This window comes from Manis pentadactyla, chromosome 2, assembly GCF_030020395.1.
Source record: "Manis pentadactyla isolate mManPen7 chromosome 2, mManPen7.hap1, whole genome shotgun sequence".
Lineage (NCBI taxonomy): Eukaryota > Metazoa > Chordata > Mammalia > Pholidota > Manidae > Manis > Manis pentadactyla.
The window spans coordinates 3,239,752-3,259,891 of NC_080020.1; the positions used below are offsets into that span (position 1 = coordinate 3,239,752).

General features: G+C 39.9%; 3 protein-coding genes across 11 annotated transcripts in view; 2 read left to right on the forward strand and 1 right to left on the reverse strand.

The window, feature by feature from the left end:
- The window catches only part of SUPT20H (SPT20 homolog, SAGA complex component), a 29,853-nt gene extending 17,131 nt beyond the window's left edge, over nt 1–12,722 (forward strand). For 6 of the 8 annotated variants that reach the window (XM_036904946.2, XM_057489504.1, XM_057489497.1 and 3 more), the window contains 10 exons: nt 278–395; nt 906–1,008; nt 1,155–1,313; nt 3,234–3,303; nt 3,790–3,944; nt 6,048–6,103; nt 8,304–8,411; nt 9,927–10,032; nt 11,430–11,533; nt 12,243–12,722. In XM_036904946.2, the coding sequence (XP_036760841.2) occupies nt 278–395; nt 906–1,008; nt 1,155–1,313; nt 3,234–3,303; nt 3,790–3,944; nt 6,048–6,103; nt 8,304–8,411; nt 9,927–10,032; nt 11,430–11,533; nt 12,243–12,374 (1,111 nt within the window). In that variant the 3' untranslated portion in view covers nt 12,375–12,722. The remainder of the gene's footprint in view (nt 1–277; nt 396–905; nt 1,009–1,154; nt 1,314–3,233; nt 3,304–3,789; nt 3,945–6,047; nt 6,104–8,303; nt 8,412–9,926; nt 10,033–11,429; nt 11,534–12,242) is intronic. The other 2 variants (XM_057489509.1, XM_057489511.1) reach the window with 1 other exon arrangement.
- On the reverse strand, nt 12,645–20,019 carry EXOSC8 (exosome component 8). 2 transcript variants are annotated; one of them, XM_057489525.1, is made up of 12 exons: nt 19,914–20,019; nt 19,846–19,867; nt 18,770–18,806; nt 18,457–18,520; nt 17,554–17,627; nt 15,968–16,013; nt 15,177–15,282; nt 15,049–15,094; nt 14,165–14,261; nt 13,758–13,878; nt 13,172–13,278; nt 12,645–12,858 (listed from the first exon to the last, which is right to left on the reverse strand). In XM_057489525.1, exons 2-12 carry the CDS (start codon nt 19,860–19,862, stop codon nt 12,743–12,745), a joined length of 831 nt encoding a protein of 276 aa, XP_057345508.1. In that variant the 5' UTR covers nt 19,863–19,867; nt 19,914–20,019; the 3' UTR covers nt 12,645–12,742. The 2 variants fall into 2 exon arrangements, with proteins under 2 accessions (XP_057345508.1, XP_036760851.1); XM_036904956.2 differs by having other exon boundaries at nt 19,846–19,938.
- ALG5 (ALG5 dolichyl-phosphate beta-glucosyltransferase) overlaps nt 19,992–20,140 on the forward strand; it is a 30,272-nt gene continuing 30,123 nt past the window's right edge. The window contains exon 1 of the mRNA XM_036904955.2: nt 19,992–20,133. The gene's annotated coding sequence lies outside the window, so the exon portion shown is untranslated. The remainder of the gene's footprint in view (nt 20,134–20,140) is intronic.

Sequence of the window (20,140 nt, forward strand, 5' to 3'; positions counted from 1 at the left end):
GCTGTTTATTAAACAGTCCCTGCAATTTCTGTATTGGAGAAAAGATACTGAAAGTGTATTTTTAGATTGCTAATTAGCAAAATGTTTTGAGCATTAGCTTCTCATTGTAAAGATTAGAAAAATGCACTTCTGGTACAAAGATAATCTGTCCAATTTTAAATTTTGTATTTTGGTGAAACTTTTTTCTCATTAACAGTTACTATTTTTTTCCTGTATACTAAAGTTGTGTTTAAACCAAATTAGCTAATCCTCACCAGTTTTCCCCATGATATTTCAGGGTAGTCAATCAGTACCAGGAATTGGTCCAGAATGAGGCCAAATGTCCCATCAGGATGTCACACAGCTCCAGCGGCTCCGCCAGCTTGAGTCAGCTCTCTCCGGGGAAGGAAGCGGAAGTGTGTTTGAGTGCCTTTTTTGTGCCTAACCTTTTTATGTGGTGTTACTTTTTTGTGCTTGTTTCTGAAGGAATCTGAGAAATGTTAAGAACTATCCTTTGAAGGATAGGGGTATTTTGTTTTGCTTTTACTTTTAACTTCACTTTTTTATTTAACTTCTTATAATGGAAATTTTCAAATGTATAGTAGTCACCTGGATTCAACAGTTATTATTTTCTGGAAAAGATTTAAGGGTAGAGGCTTTGCCTTCGTCTTACTCCTCTGCCCATCTCCCTCACTCTTTCTCCCCACCCATTTACTCATAAATCTTTCCTTCATTTATGAATACTGTGATTTATTCCATGGATCTCCTTATGTGAAATTATATTCTCCTGTAACGTCTGTAACAGTCTGTAACCACTAAGAGCACTTTGCAGAGTTTTAAATCCTGTGTTTTCGCGTAGGAGTTAGAGCGGTGTATATTTATGAGTCTGTGGTTTAACCAGTATACTTAATGTCACTGTCTCTTAGCAACCTGAGACCCTGTCAGTTCAGTCTTCCGTGCTTGGGAAGGGAGTAAAACACCGGCCGCCACCCATCAAACTTCCTTCAAGCTCAGGAAATAGTTCCTCAGGTATGACTTGGCTTGGTTTTCTGTAATTTAGCATAAAAAACATAAGATCATAATGTTTTTAACACTTCTCTCATATTTTTATCACTTGCAATTCACAGAATTTTTAAATTGTAAATCTAAGAAAAATGACTTTCATATTCGTCTAGGTAGCTATTTTACACCACAACAGGCCAGCAGTTTTCTTAAATCTCCAACTCCTCCTCCTGCTTCCAAGCCACCAAGTCTTTCTCGAAAGTCCTCTATGGATCTCAGCCAAGTTAGCCTGCTTTCTGCAGCTGCCTTGTCACCCGCCAGCTCGTCACAGAGTGAGTGATGATCTAAGTTTCTTCATTCGCCCTTTGTAAGCTTTTGCATTAGTGTTTCTTAAGACAGCCTTTTGGGCCAGTGACTTAGGGAAATCTGAATGTATTGTGTACCCCAGATGTATAAATTTTGAGATGCTTCAGGCAGATCTCGTTGATTGTATGTACTGTGTTTATTGTATTGTTTCTCTGTATCTCTGTATGCACCTTGTGTATACCTTTCTTTAAGACCTGCAACCTACACATCTCCTTAAAAAAATGATCTGGTAGTTAAGTGTGGCAAAAAGATTCCAAAATATTTTTTATTCCAGTGTACCATAAGGTCATTCTACATTTTATATAAACTATGCAGCTGATAAAAAAGTATCGTAAGAGCTGTTGGAGCAGCCCAATGGCTGTATGTGTACGAAGCCAGCTAGTCTCAAGGTCTGAAAAACTGAAAGCCAGTTTTCCAAAAACACTCCTACACTCTTATAAATTGTCATTTACTAAAATGTGGTGGTGATCATAAAGCATTATTTTTAAGATACTAAAATGTAAGTTTTACTACTGAATACTTTTTTTTTAACATCAAAAAGAATTATACAAGAATTCTAGCACTAGGTTGGGTAAATTTCTCCAAATTACTAAATATATGAGATACTTAGGTACAGTTTGCAAAAAAAAAAGCATTCCAGTTTTTTAGATTTTTTTTTATACAGAACTAATGTGTGCTGAAAGTTTTAGTACACTGCACAGTGGTAGGGTGGTCTTCGCATAGCTATAAACATCTTCATCTTGATAGCTCAAAAGGTGTAATTTTTCTGCCTTCTTGTTTTGCACAAAGAAAAATTTATAAATTTCCTGGAAGTCTTATTCACACTTCTTATGTCGTGGGTATAGATTATGTTAATCTACTGCACACAGTTGTTACTTTAAGTAAGGGTTGAGTGACAGCTTCTGGACATTCACATTTCTTTCCTTTCTTTCTGCAGGACATGAAAGCTAAAAAAGAAAACACCTCAAGAGCTTTTGGTTTTATTTTTTTGGTTTTTGTTTTTTGTTTTTATTTTTTTCTAAAAGTTGATAAACTGTGCATACTTCATTCACAACAGATTTTCTATACATTCTACATTTAAACAGAAGTACACAGTTACTGTTAAAGATGCAGTATTATCTATCAAATATTTGCTTTATTACTGTGTTTCATAAATTTGTCAGGATACACTTGATGTGTTAGGAATTAAACATGTATATTTAGGTGCCAAATATTGTTAACCATATGTAATTTATTGAATATGTTTAAAGTTCATCTCAGACTGTTACAGAGAATAAGCAATATTTTTAAATGAAGTCCTAAATTAGTGAACTCGTAAATAACAAAAATGAATTTGAAATCCTTTTAAACCTTTTAGGCCAAAGGTAGCATGTAGGAAACTAACTTTTAAGTGGGTATTGTGGTAGAATACAAATGTGTATTTTTACTGTTACTGTAATAGCATCTCTGATGGGATTTTTAGGTGATATACTGCATCCTTAATTGTAATTGCGTGTAGCAACACTCGTGTATCGTGTAGAGATGAACACTTGCAGTTAACTGCTTAAAAAAACTGGAACAAATTATCAGTGCTAAGTAAGATTCCATTAACCTTATTTTAAAAGGACTGGCCATTTATAACAAACTAGCAATTTTTATTTTTCTCAGTGAGCAGGATCTGGAACTCCTAAGCCATCTGCTACACCAGCCCCTTCATCGACCCCACACCCTCCTGGTGCTCAGAGCTCCGCTCCTATTACCCCTTCAGCCCCCCCTCCTCCCCAAGATTCAGGCTCCGCCCCTCAGCCCACTTGTTAACGCAGTTGCTCAGCAGCAAAGGTCTCTGAGCCAGGCAATGCCTGTAACGCCCGTTCCTCTCTCCACCGTGGTAACGTCCACGACCGCAGGAACCACGGCCGCCCGGGTCACGGCACACTCCGCGGGAGTAAACCTCGTCGGCGCGGTGGGCTCTGTGTGGTAAGTCCGCGTCGCTGCTGTTTCGGAGTTTTTTTAAAGCCGCTCTCACCAATCTGAATGCACTCTTACTTGAAATTAAGAAAAAATTGCTTATGACTGAAACTGAAAAAACAGTGGAGGTGGGGAGAGACGCTGCCTCACAAGCACGTTTCATCTCACGTGCTAGAGCTCTTAGTGCTCTGTGGCGCTGCCTCACTTTGACAGTGGCGTCGATTTTCCTAGCCATTGTGTCACCGCCTTTTAATCCCTTGATAATGCCTTATTCCTCCAAAGTCTATTTTAGACCTTAAATACATGGTACTTAATTTTAGCCAACCTTCCCGTCACTTTCTAGCATTAAAAAGCATCCAAGTCTCTAAGTTGTGTCTGAGACAGAAATGCTCAGTTGCGTTTACTTGGCAGTTTGCTTCTTAATCCGGGGAGTTACTGTGTGGCTGCCTTTGCCTCCTGTCGGGCAGGTGTAACGTCTGTCCTGTTCTCCCACAGTGGGGCTCAAGCTCTGATGAGCGGCTCAAACCCTGTGCTGGGCTGTCACGCTGGTGCCGCAGCTCCCGCAGGAATAAGCCTGAGCGGCCTCCTCCCCTCGGGCGGTCTGCTCCCGAGCGCGCCGCCCGCCGCGGTGCAGGCAGCTGCCCAAGCAGGTCAGAACGCCGGCGGGTCACTTCTCAAGGAATTCGTGTACATGAGCATGTAAATGTCACTGAGTAAAGACTTTCAACATCCTTATTTTATGAAGTATTGTGTCGTAGGTCTTGCATATCAAAAGCTTTTAAAGTTCTCATATTTTAATTAAAAGTCATCTAGAAATAAGCTGTGAGGAAACTTGGTAATCTGGTTAAGTCAGCAAATTATATCTTTGCCTTCCAAACATTACAGTGAATAGACTTTGAAAGCTTATTGTCAGCATAGTCCTGTTCCAAGTAAAGCGCACGTAGTTAGAAGACATTGTGCAAGAAAGGCCGTGCGGCAGCGCCGCTGACGCCCAGGCCCTGGAGCCCAGGCAGCTTGAGTGTGAGTCACGGATGTGCAGCGTGCGGACAGTGTACTCATGGGAAGGTCACCTTTGTGCCCCACTTTCCTCATAAATAAAATGGGGGTGACAGTAGCACCTTACCTCATAGTTGTGAGAGTAAAGGAGTTAGTACAGGTGAATTGCTTATACGGCCTGAGACCATAGCATTGAAAAATATTTGCTGTTCCCATCAGCAGCAGCAGTAACAGATCATTTTGAGTGGTAGTTACTATCATATATACTGGAAAACAACATGCATATTTTTTAAATACTCTTTAAAAGAAGGTATTATAATATCTTGGAACAATCCACTTTCTTATGGCTGAAAAAAAGGAAAAACGAATTTGACATAATCTGAAAACTTAGTCAAAATAGGTCAAAAACTTTGTGAGTGATGAGAAATTAAATCCAAGGAATGTAATTTAAACATGTCAACATATTGCTGTGATTTCTGACTCCAGCTGATGTTCTTGTTTTCGTGTGCACAAGTGTCCCCTAAGGTCAGACGCCCCAGAAGTGGAATCAAATGTTGAAATTCAGGATGTTTGTCTTTACATGTAACTCTGCCAGTTTTATGTGTTTTCAGATGCTAACTGGGGGGCCTGAAAGGAGTTACATAATTTTTCTTCCTTAGCCTCAGTTTCATCTGTGCTAAAATGGGAGTAAAAATAGGTCTCACTTCCGTTGGTACTTAAAAGAAATAAATATAAGAAAGTGATAAAAAAGTGTCTTTGGGCAGCTGTAAAGCATTATGCAGATGTCGTCCACCTTTAAAGAGAGTTCGGTCATTTCTTTTCATGAAAATTTTTCCTGAAAGGATTATCAGTATTACAACATTTTAGTCTCATTTTGCTATTTTTGGTTTCTTATGTAAGACTTTTGGTACCATCACTGTGAATTTTCTGCCCCTTTGTTACAATTATCTGCTTAGAGGACTAGATAAATATTTAATTAGTGCTCAAGTTGATATGTTAGTGAGCAAAATATACACAGACTTTAAGACCAGGGTCAGCAAACTACTGCCTACTGTCAAACTGGAAATGATTTTATATTTTTAAAGATTTGTTTAAAACAAAAAGACAATCAAGAGGAAGAATTACACGACAGAGGCTATGTGTGGCCTCTAGGCTTACTGAAGAAGTTTGCCAGCTCCTGGTTTTTCATATGCTCTATGTTGCATCACAAATTTGCGGGAATAAGTTCAGAATTAGCAGAGTATTGTTTTCTGACTTTCAAATTTGATTCTTACACACAAAATATAATGTTCTTTAATTTACCATTATTAACATTAACATTTGTACTTGAAAAACTAGCACAGACCACACTGGTTCTCAGAGGCAGGAGTGTTATTGTTTACTATTTAGCACTGAGGAATTTGAGTAGGTGCCAGTAACTGGACTGTCATTGCCCAGGAGTGATCGTTGTGCTCATTCATGGTGTCTGTACTTCCAGGTTCCTTCCTCCAGCCAGGAGGCAGAATAGGGATCAAGGAGTGTCAGTTTCTGAAATACAGGATATAATGTATATCTGGTGTTCCACATCTTTGAATAAGATCTCAATATTGATAAACACTGATAAAATTGTTTTGTTAAGATATTTTTAAAGTATAGAAAATAAGCACATTTGTGCAGACAGTATGTAAAGCATTGTATTTACATGCACAATGTATAAACTATTTTTGAGTGTAATAAACTTTTACTTCCCTGTTTTAACTATGAGTTTTATTTAACAGGTGTTCCATTTGGTTTAAAAAATTCTTCAAGTCTCAGACCCTTAAATCTACTCCAGGTAAATGTGAAACACTGCTTTTGAGTAAAGTTTTTATACTTGAATTTCCTTAAACATGTATATCTGTACATCCTAGCATTTGAAATAATGAGTTTAGGCTGTTCTAAGGCTGTAGTTATTGCCATGACCTTTGCATGATGAAGCGGACAAGGAGAAGGAAACCTGTATCCTGCACAGTGTAGCCCGTTTGCATGGACCCCAGCACCCCCCACCCCCGGTCAGGCGTCAGCTCCTGCCATGGAGAGAACAAACAGCCGCCAGGGAGAGCGCTTCCCACAGTAGCTGCAGTGGATACACACAGAAAATACTTCCTCTCCCAACATACGTGTGTTATTATTTGCCTACACCCGATTTGGGCTTGAATAGAGATTCTTTAAATTCGGATGTGTTATTTTCCTAGGGGAATCTGATTTCTTAGTACAGTGCCAGACATCTCATAGTCGTTCAACAAATGTTCAGATTACAGTTTATGTATAATAATGAGGCCTTCCTTATACATGTTAACTATTGTCATTATATAAAGAGATTGAAAATTGAGAATTCAATACATGTGAACTCGAAATATTTTGTATGTTATATGCTAGGCCTTTTTAAGGATGGAGTACAGTATTAAGCTAGTGGTTGGAAAATGGAATTATCTACAGGGAACTTTTAGGAAAGGTAGACATAAATAAAATCTGGAGACAAATAGCAGAATTATGGATTATTGGAAAATAGATTTAGAGTCAAAACTTAAAAAATAAGATGCAAAAAAAAGATACAGGATATAAACAGTGTCAGTATTCTCAGAATGTAATCACAGCACTATCTACTTGTAATATGGACAAACCATAGATCACATTGGTTTACTTAGCCAGCTTTTTGGCTTTCTCCAACCTTTCTGTTGGGATTTCTTTCAGGGATCAGTCTCAGTGTTAAAAGGAGGGGAATTCCTTCATAGCACTAATAATAAGGAATGAGGCCACCTTGTAAACTATATTTTACTACATTTTTATCTGTTTGATGAAGGAGCATTTGACCTGTGTCCAAATTTTTTGAGCTGTGCAGGGTATAGAGATTTTTGACCCAAGGATACTTATTTTGACTATGTAGGCCTAAGACTTCTGCAGTTGGTATTTGCTTAGACTTTCTCTTAAGAATTTCAAAGTGCTTATCCAGCAGTTCCCATTTACCTGCAGGGGATATATGCCAGGAACCCCAGTGGATGCCTTAAACCACAGAAAATATCATGGTTTTTTTACCTGTGTATACATACCTATGATGAAGTTTAATTTGTAAATTAGGCACAGTTAAGATATTAACAGCAATTATAAAATAAAACAATTCTAACAATGTCCTGTTAATAAAAGTTACATTAATGTGGTCTCTCTGAAAATACCTCATTGTGCTGCACTCACCCTTTGAGGTGATGAGAGATGAGAACGTGTCTGTGTCACGTGAGGAAGTGAGGCAGATGACCTAGACATTGTGATGTACTGTTAGGCTGCTGTGGCAGGAGAACGACCACCAGGGGACCACAGGCAACTGAAACTGGTTATCAGGAGACGGCTAACTGAAACCCCTATAGAATGAAGTGGAAAAACCATTGGTTTCCTGACACTTATAGAAAGCACAGTTTTAATTTTTAATGTAGAGTTTTCTGAATGCTTTAAAAGTTTTGTTTCATCTTCTTTAAAAATTTAATTTAGATTCAGAATGACGGAGCAAGTCATGTTTCCAAACAATATGGACATGAATGCACTTTCTTTTCCACTTTGGAATTCCTTACTGTATTACATAAGAATCTGCATTTTTGGGTTTTGGCAAAACCAGGAAAAATTTGAGGAGATGACTTTCTTAATATACATACTGCTGATTATCACTGGCTTCTTGTTTACACTTACTAATGCATTAAATGCTGTTTTGTATCGATGTATAAAAGCAGTATGTGTATTTGGATAGGTAACTTTTAACTTGAAGCGGAAGGATATACATTTCAGATTTCTAACATTTGAGAGCCCAAAGTAATAGCACTTAAAACTTGTTTTCAAACTTTTTTTTTTAAGGGCAGGACCTTTGTTCTGTTTTTTGTTCCCCATTTCCTCAACCCCCAGAAGAATCCCTAACACATACTGAATGCTCCCAAAATACCTGTGGACTACAGAAATGTAAAGAATGTGAAACTGGCTAATTCAATAATTTGTGTCTAAATTCTTTTTAGCTTCCAGGTGGGTCCCTTATCTTTAACCCCCTGCAGCAGCAGCTCTCTCAGTTTGCACCACAGCCTCAGCAGCCCTCAGTGCCTGGTCCTCAGCATCCCGGGGAGCAGGTAGGCTGGCTGGTCCTCTCTGTGCTTTGTGTGTAGAATTGTAATCATTGCTTATATATTTCAAGTGCTTTTATTTAGTTTGTTTTTAACAAACATTTCCTATCCTGCTTTTCTTCATTAACAGTAGTAGCTATCAGTTATCGGGTGCCTCTCTCTGACTCAGAGGAGCGGTACTCAGTAGGTGACGTCATTTCCGTCTTGCATAGTACGACATAGATTCAGGTGAATGACTTGCTCTTGGCCATACAGTGAATGGCAGAGCAGAGATTCAAACCCAAATCTTCCTGCCCCTGTATCCCATGTATTTCCTACTCAATCATCATCCCTCTGTCTGTGGTACTTTGTCTCCACTAGAAGAGAGATGTCCTCAGTATGAAGCCGGTGCAGAGGGAAGATAGACAAACAGATACACGTGTATTACCAGAGTGAAACTGAGGAAGAATTCAGTAAATTAAAGTAGGAGGGACTCAAGTTTCTCTGAACCTTTGCTATACTTTGAAATCATCTGGGAAACTAAAAAATAATGATTCCTGGATCCTGCCCCCCCAGTTTCTCTTGAGCTCATGTCAAGTGTATGTCAGTCACCAGTGTTTCTGCCACATTCCCCAATCAGTCTTGGTTGGATAAAGCTCCTCGTCTAGATTTCCTGGGAAGGAAACATTCAAAACTATTGTTCCTTACTCTTAACACATGAAGGATTACTTAGTTGGATACAGATTCTTGTGCACTTTTATCCTTTTTTAAATATTGTAGTAAAATACACATAACATGGAATTTGCCGTCTTAACCATTTTTAAGTGTGTCCTGTAGTAGCATTAAGTATCACTCATATTGTTAGGCAATGATCTCCAGAACTTTCATCTTGAAAAACCGCAACTGCACCCATTAAACTCTGCCTGTCCCAGGCAGCCTGTCGTGCTTTCCCCTCTGAGTCTGACCTCTCCAGGCGTCTTGTGTGAGTGAAGTCGTAGAGTATTTGTCTTTTTGTGACTGGCTTATTTTCACTTAGTTCATCCATGGTGTGACATGTGGCAGAATTTCCTGCCTTTTTCAAGCTGCACATTTACACTGTACGTACCTGCTCCGTCTTGTTTATCTGCTCATCTGCTGACGGACACTTGGGTTGCTTCCATCGTTTGGCTCTTGTGACTAAGCTGCTCTGAACCTGAGGGTACCAATAGCTCCTTCTGCTTTCATTTCTCGATAAATACCAAGGAGTAGGGTTTTTAATATTCTGAGGAAACCCCATACTGCTGTTACTAACCTTGCTGGAGTAGGAAGTTTTATGCAGACCCAGAATCAATTCTGAAAAATCCGGTTTTATTTTCTTGCTTTCAAAATCCCATAAATTAATTCTGGCTAATTCCGAATGTCGTTGACGCATTTTCCTTGCGGTAGTCTTTGTATGCGATCACACCGAATGCTGGTACTTCTGCTTGTAAGGAAAAAATACTCATTTCTTTTCACAAATTCAAAGTTGATTTTGTACAAGTCATGTATTTTTTTTTTATTCAGGGTTCTGAACAAGGTCCAACCAGTCAAGAACAGGCTTTATCTGCTCAGCATGCTGCTGTTATTAACCTTGCTGGAGTAGGAAGTTTTATGCAGTCGCAGGCAGCTGGTTCGTATCATCAGAACTTCATATGTTGGATTTACTAAAAGCATCTAATCTATTTGTGATCTCATGATTTTAATTATTTTCCTTTTCTTGCAAGTACTAACATGGGAGAAATAGTTATATTTTGTGTGTGAGCTATTGATTGATAACCCTCTGAAATTTTTTTCATTAATGATTAAAAGTGCTTTGACCTACATAATATATAACAGCAGTTGTGTTTTCATCATGTTACAGTTTGTTGGCAAAATTTTATACAACTATCCAACTTACCAGGATGCTACCAAAGCTGTTAACTTTTCAGTGTTCCTGGGTTATTGAGACTGCATTTTTCTAAACTGCATGATCTTTTGTCACATTCTGGTAGTTTGTAATTACACGAAGTAAGACTTAATGGCAGTCGCATGACTTCTGTAAGCCACTTTTATCATTTGTAAAAAATTGAACTTATACTAAATGATGGCTCACCACTTATAGCAGTAAATGGTGAACCAGATTTACCTTCGGTGAAGATTATCTTGTTAATTGAAGATAGTAATTGTGACTTTCCACTTAATTAAAACCAGTAAGCCGCATGTACAAGCAAGCTGCGGTAGGGTTTGAGGATTGATGAGTTAAATGTATTGTCAACGCTGGAATTACCACGGGGCTTATTACTGCGATGCTGAGAGGCCTACCCAACTCCCAGGGTCTGAATTTAGAATAAGCAAAGACTGCCTTTAAAGTTTAGCTCCAATACTATTTTAGAGCTGGTTAATTTTCAAATGGAGATTTAGGATTATAAACCTTTACCACACAAATAGCAAATTTCCTAAGTAGCAAGAGTATAATTTAGTGAAACAAACTCTAGGCTGAAAAAACCTTAAGAATATTCCTAGCTCCAGACCTGCCATTAATTACTTTTGATTCACTTAAACCATCTAGGCCTAAAATTTCCTCATCTGTGCAGTGAGAGGGTTGAACTGATTACTGTGGTCCCACTCAGTTCCAAAAGGCACAGTGCACAGTCTCTGTTCACCTTTGTTGCTAACAGAGTTGTCTCATACTCATTGCAACATCTGTTCTGGTAGACTGGATTTCTTCTCAGCTGGTCTTCCTACTTGATGGGTTTTACTTTAAAACAAGTACTGTGTTTTACATTTTCCAAGAAAGCCTCCTCGGCACAATAGCACCAGCATCAAATTGCATTGAGCTGCAAGAGAAGGGAGGGGTTTCATTTGGTGCTCTGGTGCCCAGGGGCTTCTCTAATAATGGTACAACTAAACTTACTCTGAAACGTCTGTGACTGGATACTTTATAATCACACTGAAAGCTCCTCTGTTTCATTTTCCGTGTTGTCCTTTCTAACCCTGGTAGTCTTCCAACTTCATGACTGGCCTGCTTTCCCCTTCTCCTCTCTGTAGTGTTGTCTCAGCTTGGCTCTGCCGAGAACAGACCTGAGCAAAGCCTTCCTCAGCAGAGATTCCAGCTCTCCTCTGCCTTCCAACAGCAGCATCAACAGATCCAAGTAATCCAGCAACTTCACTGTTACACTGCAGAGATACTCTGCTCCAGAAGTACTTCCACATACTTTTATTTTGCTGTCTTGCAAGACTATAAAGTAATTGGTAAATTTTACTTAAAAGCCTGACATTTTAGCCAGTCAGCTTGGAGCACTGAACATATTTTGTACATCTAAGCCGTACTTTTCCTAATTTAAAATCTTCCGTGATGTGCTGGTGGCACGTTGACTTACATTTGTGTACTTTCCAGTATATTTTGAAACAGAGACATTGTGCCAGTAGTTACCTTCCTAATATTGCACTGCAGAAAAAGGCAAGTATACAGCGTTCCTATTAGTAAATGTCATACCTGTTTTAGAAAAAAAGGTCATTCCATTCATTCCATTACTTTAGGAAGCCAGCATATTATACTGACTACCGCTAATAGGCAGGGCGGTTTTACACTGTTATAAACCATCGTACAAGATGGGGACTGAAGTTGCTGAGCTACTGCAGTACAGACTAGCAGGGCAGAGTAGCACACACTCCGCACGTTCACCAGGAACCATTTTAAGCCCTCGGCAGGCGGTGCCACTGGTGCTGCTGGTGCGCTGCGTGGACAGTCCCCTCGTTACCTTGGTGCCGCCTCCCTTTCGGCGTGGTGTTTCCGTCACTCAGGAAAAGCCCCTCCGCACTGCCCACATCTAACCCGAGTTTCCCCCCTCCCTTTTGCAGCAGTTGCGATTCTTGCAGCATCAAATGGCTATGGCAGCAGCGCAAACAGCTCGGCTACGGCGGCGGCGGCACACAGGCAGCCGGTCAAAAAGTAAAATGAAGAGAGGCACACCAACCACTCCGAAATTCTGAGTCTTGCGTTATTTTTTTTTCTTTTCATAAGAGCACTGAATCAAAAGGATTCTGAGTTTCTACTTCATTTTTGTTTTTTTTTAATGCATCAGTATTTTACATTGCTAGATGTACAAACTTTATACAAAAGCACAACCCTATGATTTTTAAATAAAAACGAGAATGGTTTAATGAACCATTAGGGTTGGTTTGCCTAAGTCGTTGCTTTTTAAAAATGGTTTCACTGTACATAATACAAATGGAAGTGACCTAAGAAATACTAGAAACATCTTTCAGAAGAACGTAGTTTGATATTTATTTAGTATAAAATGTTTGTGCACAGTGTAACAAATACAGTTTTTACAAGTCTGTTTTGAAAATGTGGTGGTTTATTTGGGTTTCATACTCTTAATTACTTCATCCATCAGTTTTTTTACTTCTTTGTGTCTTGTAACTGCTCGGCTCATACAGTCCTGAAGTTTACCTCCACTCAGCCCACTTCCACCTGAAAAATTATTGTGCCAACAATCTTAGTATTTGTTATTTTACTTGTGAGATGAACGTCATGTCAAGTTACAAAACAAAAAAGTTGAATAGGATAAACCAGTGGTATGGTCCCAGACTGGCTGTTGATGTTCTAACGAGACCACTGGTACACAATACAGAAATGTAAAGAATCTGAGAGAACAAAACTGGGGCAAACTTGTAGTAATTAGGTTACCAATAAAACACCCCGGTCTATTTGGCCCTCCCTCATGTGAAGCAGCTCACAGTGAGTTTTCATCTACATGTCTGGGACTAACGTGGGAAGGACATGCCTGGTTTGTGAAGACAGCACAGCTTGCCTCCCTCGTCCATCACGACCGTTAGGGTTCCAGTTGCCAGGTGTTCCTCCTCGCCAGTAGGGTCGACGATAAGCAGAGTGCTGTCAGCAACAGAAAGATTTAAGAAGTGAATCAATCCATGGGACAAATTTCATTTTAGAGGAATATTAAACTTACTACCTGCGTTTTGGCTTAGGGTCTCATGTTAATACAAGAACTATATAATGGAACTTATGAAATCAAAAGAGTTAATAGCAACCTAAAAATTCTACTACTTGGAAGAATCTTGGCCCTCAGTTTATGAATATGTCAAAACCCTTTGCAAATACTGAAGAGAGCCCGAGGTAAATCTTTTATGAAGTAACTGAAAATATTACACAGGAATAAGCAAAGCAAGGAGGTCGAATCAAGATGCTTTTCAAAGTGCAAAGGGTTAGCTAATAACTGGAGGGACAACACGCATAAACTGAGCTGTCCGCGGCAAACGACGGACACCTGAGGCAGTGCGGAAAAGCCAGCAAACTGATTTAACAAACCATTACCTTAAACAGAATTTTTGATTAGAGTCTGATTAACTTACTCATCAAACACAGCAAAGGAAGTTGCAACCGGGTGACTTCTAATATTTAAATAACTTTTCTTCTTTAAGTTAACTTCTGCTAAAGCAGTTTCTTCATTTATGGTAACTTCAGGCAACTGTACTAGAAATAGGCAAATAGGTAAACTAAGTCTCACTTTAATAGAAATAGCAAATACGGCTGTTTTCTAATTCATTGTTCCCTTTAACTTGTCCCACAGTGCTTTTTTTTTTAGAAATTATCTTAGAACAATTACGGTAAATAGAATGGCTACAAATACTGTTTTTCTTTAATGCAGAAACACATGACAGCTAAATCTTAACCAAACCCTTTAAAAAGTTTGTTGAGAAAGTTTAACAGAACATTCTGACACATAATAGGAATATTGCCCTTTATTAAGGTTGCTTACCATTTTTTAAAGCTGCTAATAAAGCAAATGTACAAGCATCCAGAATGTTTCCGTCATAGTCGAGGCAAATGAGATCACAGTACAGAACCCACGCAAGCTGCAACCGAGTTCACACAGATCAGTAAGTCAGAGCCTTCTTGTCTTGGGTGGAATATGGTATTTGTTTCAACTTATGAACCACAGAACCTTTGGTTAGACAAGCAAGATAACTTCAAGGCTCTAAAACTTAAAAAAAGATCTTTATAAAGTAAAAAACAAACAAGTAGATGGGGCTGCAAAGGCCATCAAGCTCACCAGCGACGAACATCTCCCTCTCACAAGCCGACTACAGGTGTAGTCGAACTTCCACCCTAACTGCTAAATTATCCAATGAGGATGATGCCTTTGACAGTCCCAAATGAAACAATTTGCTTTTGCACAGAAACCTTAACACACAAAATGTCTGGGTTTTTATGCTAATCAGTATATAATCAAAGTAGAAAAAACTTCCAGGTTCTAGTCAACTTAAGTCTTCAAACAACCTTTTGACATTTACGGTATGGATTCACCTACAAGTTAGCTGATGAGATCATCTGCTATAAGGAATAAAAACTGACTTCCATTATTGTAATAGTTAAGGGGGAGAAAAATTACCTCAGCTTAAAAGGTAGCTCCCAGTCAGGCAATAAATTAGTTTAAAATTGGTTGTTTTTGACAACTACATAGTTTAGATAAGAGTAAGACTGAATTTTTTACTTATATTTTTTAATGAACTCCATCTAAAAAAACAAGACATCTATACTAAAAGATTACGGTGGTTTATTTTTTAAATTTCCCTGCTCACTTCTCCCCACAAAATAACACTTCAGAATTAAAAGCTCATAGCTTCGATTTATTCCTCTTACCTTTCCTGGAGAAATGCATAAATCTTCTTTCTGAATTACCTGTGAACTTGATTTAATGACAAAGAACACAGTAAATGGGAGGTCAAAAAGTGTCTGAAAATGATGGTCGAATGTCATCGTGATCTTACTTGTCAATGACATCTGCAATGAACTGACTGGCCACCTGGGCCTCTTCTCCAGGAGGTCCAGAGCGGAATCTCGATGAACACAGAGGTGGTAGATCCACATTAGGAACTGAAAGAAATACTCTCCAGCTATAAACTAAGCTTCACCTCTGGTTTACAGGAGTACCCACCATCCACTGCAGAGGCCGTACTGTAGCCATGGATACACTTTTCCAAGAGGAAAGCACTGTGACACATCGATTATATTCCTGGTCTTTGTAAGACTCTTATACTTAGGAAAAGGTAAAATTTACCTTTTCTTCTCCCACACATACAATACACCCACCCCGCAAAAAAATCTAAAGCATCAATTCTAAATCCTTCCCAAGTTTCCTAGATTTTTTTAAGAATACTTCATTCTCTAACATAAGGTAACCCTGCTATTCATACCCAGTTCTGCGTTTTTAAAATGTTGGTTCCTGTCACAACATGGTCCAAATCAAGAAAAAATTCACATGTTGGTATAAATGAAAAAAATGGAAACAGGAAAGTTTGTAATTGCAGTCCTTTTGCTAAAGGGATTCAGTTTTCTTGGTTTATGACATCTGACTGTATAAACAAAAACTGATCAAGTTTGTTACAGAAATTTAAGAAATTAACTTGCCATGATGTTCTAACAGAAAACTTAGGAATGTCTACTGTATTCCTGTATATTTATGAATCATGAATAATTCAACTCATTTACAAGGAGTTAACTACAATATTAGAGTTAAATATGTTAAAAGTATTTGTATTAAAATAAAAAAAAAACTTACCAACATATCCTTTATCAGGAGCATCTGCTGGTGGCGCTGCAAATTCCTATAGAAGCAAACAAATGTTTTCTATGAAAGCAGCTAAAAAAGCTGTGAAGACGGCTCAGCAGTCAGTTCCAGAAGGCTCTCAGACCACCTTAGCTAGTCAAGTTCATCATGCACATCTATCATGCTTGGCAAGTCGTGCTGGACTCTGTGGACACAGGTGCCAATCCTCACACTGGCAAGGTAAGAGGCCAGTACAGCACAGGCGACTATAGTGCTACCCAAAATTACCCTAGGGCTCTTCTAAAAAATAGTTGGATTTCTGCCTCACCCTCTCATCCACTCATTCAGTAGCCGAGAAGCTGAATTCAAACCCCACGTGATACACAGCCAGATTCAGGAGTTGATGGTATCGTGGTCAAGAGTGAAAACTCTGGAATCACTGACCAGGTTAAATGTCAGGCTATGGAGAAAGAGAAGATTCCAATGGCCAGGATCCTCACCCGAACCTAAACTGCTTGATGATGTAACCGGCCTGCTGCCAGGCTACTGCTTCCACACCCATAGGCAGTAACTAGTACTGACTGAGTCAGTGTATAAAGAGCTCTGCCCAGGGCTCTGGGCGGAAGCAGAGACAGGGAGCATCACAGACTTGCAGACTGCTAGATGCACATGTAATTCTAGTGCTTGACCTATCGCTGGGAGAACAAGACCGGTAATAAACCCTTTCACCCCAAGAACGTTCCACTTGTCATTCCTCGGTCTCAATCCACGGTGAACTTGCCCAGGGCTGAAACCCATTGGCAAGACACAGGCCCACACTTTTTAGCTGAAGAGACTCCCAGCAAGTTATTTAACCTCTTACCATTCAACTTCCTCATCTGTAAAATGGGGAGTTAACAGGGCCTACTTTTAGGGACTGTTAATGAGGGTCCCTTTGCATAAAACATAGCAAGGAGTAAGTGCTGAAATATATTGTTAGATCTCACTTCCCCAAGGAAGAATCTGAACGTAACTCACAGTGCAGGGTAGGGAAAAAAAACAGGGGCTCTGGAGTCATCAGTTCTGTCCAAGTTCTACTTATAGTCCTTATGTTCCTGGACAATTTACTGAACCTCATGTAAGACAGGAAAGAAAAGTTGTACCTCAAATGACTAAACAAGACAATTCTATTGAATGCTTAATATAGGGTGTCTGGAACATAGGTTCTCAGTAAATGATGGTGACTATTCCCTCAAGCTTTTCTCAAACAATCAACTTTCCACACGTTTACACAAATTAAATGCTATCACTAAATAAAAGGATGTCACCAAAAACTCTAATTTCTCAAGTAACAGCCAAATTCTTTAAAAATTAAACATGGTAAGACTAAAAAATTGTTTCATTTTATTTAGTACATGTGACCAAATGTTCATAATTATAATTAAGTCATTAAACTTGGGTCCTATTATCTAATACTCAGGTGAAAGCTCTTGGGAAATGAAAATATTAAAAAACTGACATCTGACTGTCTAGCAGCAGCATTCTATGTGCATATGACAATACAGCAAGTATACGAAACTGATTTGATAATTCAAGTCTCAGAAAGACATGGAACCTACCGCTTTAATCCCACAAATCACTGTAGTATTTCCCAGCTTTACCAAAGCAGAGCCATCAGCAGTGCTGACTGAACCTGAAAAAACAATGAAAGCATCCATGAAAAGTAAAGACCACTTCTTAGGTATGGTTTTATGTTGCTACGTATCTCAGGTGCTCATGAAAATCTATTCCTAGTTCAAGTCTTTGAAATGGCACAACTATTAAAAGTTACTAAGAATTATTCACCAGCCTTTGAGTTTATCATTTCCATTCAGTCACAGGACTGTTGTACAGATTAGAATCATTTCAAACAAAATTATGAGACTCTCAAGACACAGTAGAATTTGGCTAAAATACTATTTAAATGACTCAGAGGTTTAAACTTGGGAATGTAATACAGGTAAAACTGGAAAATTCTACATCTGCAAGAAGGTTTGGTAAATTTAAGATTTACAAAAAAACCATGTCTTGAAAGTTTTGAAGAAAGGCAGGGATAAAAATATTTTAAAATTTTAAATGAACATTTCAATTGAGAAGATGGTTGTGGGCTCAAAACTTCATGACTCAACTGTTCTTCTCTATTAATCAGTTATGTGTGCCTTGAGGAATGTGATGTGTTCCTTAAATGGATGTTGTGTCTTCACCAAGGCCAGTTCCCACAGCGTAGTTATCTCCCCTACTGTGTTGTGCTGGGGAACGTTGCAGAGGGAGTTGTGCACTGAGATCACAACGAGCCAATGGTTGTATGCATGAGATCACCAACTGTCCTTGGATGTATCTGGGTGACTAATAAATACGAGAGGTGCCCTCTCAGCACCACTCTTGAGCTGGTTATGCCTTGAGTCCCCTAGTATTAAAAAAAAAAAATTCTATTTTCAAAACGAGCAATTTCATTTCTATTTTAGAACTAAAAATATCCTCACCTATGTTGACGGTTGTGGTTCTGAATTCACCAAGTTCTCTTCCATCAGGACGGCAGTTCTCTTTCTAAATAAATATATTTATATGAAAGTAGATTTTATCCACATGTACATTTTACACACACCAGAGAAAACATTAAAGCTGTTAATTCAAATGAATTAATAATTTGAATAACTTTGATAATTATCTCTTTTAAACTGAGGTATGGCATGTATGTTTCAAATGCACAATGCAATAATTTTATATTTGTATATATGAAAACTGTCTTTAAGAGAAGCGTATGATACTGTTATCAGAAGGCGTAACATTACTTACCAAAAATCTCCTGTAATACTCCAGAGGTTCCACAGTTCTGAAACGTTAAATATACATGATAGATTAGTGAATCTTAACATAAATCCAGAAACTGGTAAAGACCTTAGGAGTGTTCGGTGATGCAACATAAACCTCCACAATTTGTAACTAAGTTTCGTTCATGAATGCTAGTGTTTAGGCTACCATATATAATTACAAAAAATAGACAATCCAACGCAACCAGCTGTCCTCGGCTCCGCCTTAAAACAATTACAGGTCGGAGCCCAAAGCCTTAGGGCATCTTTCAAAGAGGATTAATCTAGGCATTGAAAGAATAATGTCACTCTCGCTCTGAAGCAACGATTCTTACGGAGCACTGAAAAAAATTGCGTTTTTATTTTTACTATTTTGTAACTAAAATTTGGCATTCTTCAATTACGACTGTAGGCAATAAACCATATCAGCAGTACCGGAGACTTCTTCAACAACCAGAGATTAAACGTTTTCATTTTTGCTTTATAGCGGTCAAGGGCATGTGCAGGCTCATCGTTTACTTTGAAATTCCCTAAGTTACTTGCTAGGCACTCTAGATCTTAAAGTTAATTCTAAAAGCAGCGCATACATATCAGCGGATGTATCTACCACCGCACCAAGAGGTCGGAGTTCGTGCAAAGAGATCGCTGCCAACGGAACCGCTCTCCTTCGGCGTCCTATTCTACCCGTTTAAAGGAAGTGTGGTTCCGAGAAGTAACATCTGCAGGCGTCCCCAGAGGGGCGCCGAAAGGCGTAAGCAGCACCCTCCGGGCAAGGCGTGATTCCTCGGGAGAGACACGGGGGGCGGGGGTCCCAGGCGGCAGGTGCCGTCGGGACGCGGAGCAGCCCCGGGGCCGCGCGGCAGGGTCCGAGCCCGACGGCCTCGCCGCGGGCGCCCCCTTCCCTCCCTCGCGCCCCGCCAGCTCCTCCGGCCCGTCTCCCGCGCGGCGGGGAAAGTGGCGGCCCGGTGCGGCTGCCTCGGGCGCGAAAACCCCAGCGAAGGGCTGGAGGAAGCCGCCACACGCCCGAGCACTAAACCGCGCCCGCCGGCCGCCCGCACTCACTTGAACCCGGCCGCCATCTTCGCGCCCGCGCGCATGCGCCGCGGCGACACCCGGGCGAGCCGCGCCTCCGCCCCGAGCGTCGGCTCCGCGTCCACACTTTCGACACGGGCGCGGCCGTTGCTTCCGCGGCCGGAGGCGCTCCGGGCGGGAGGGCGAGGCTGCTTCCCTACCGCCTTGGTTGAGCCCGCCCAAACCCGGCGGCCCGGGAGCTCTGCTAGTCCTCCTCGTTTTTGACGAATCTGCCGTTAGGGGGGGTGATGAGCTCCTGGCGCTGCGAACTGCCCGCAGGTAGAGC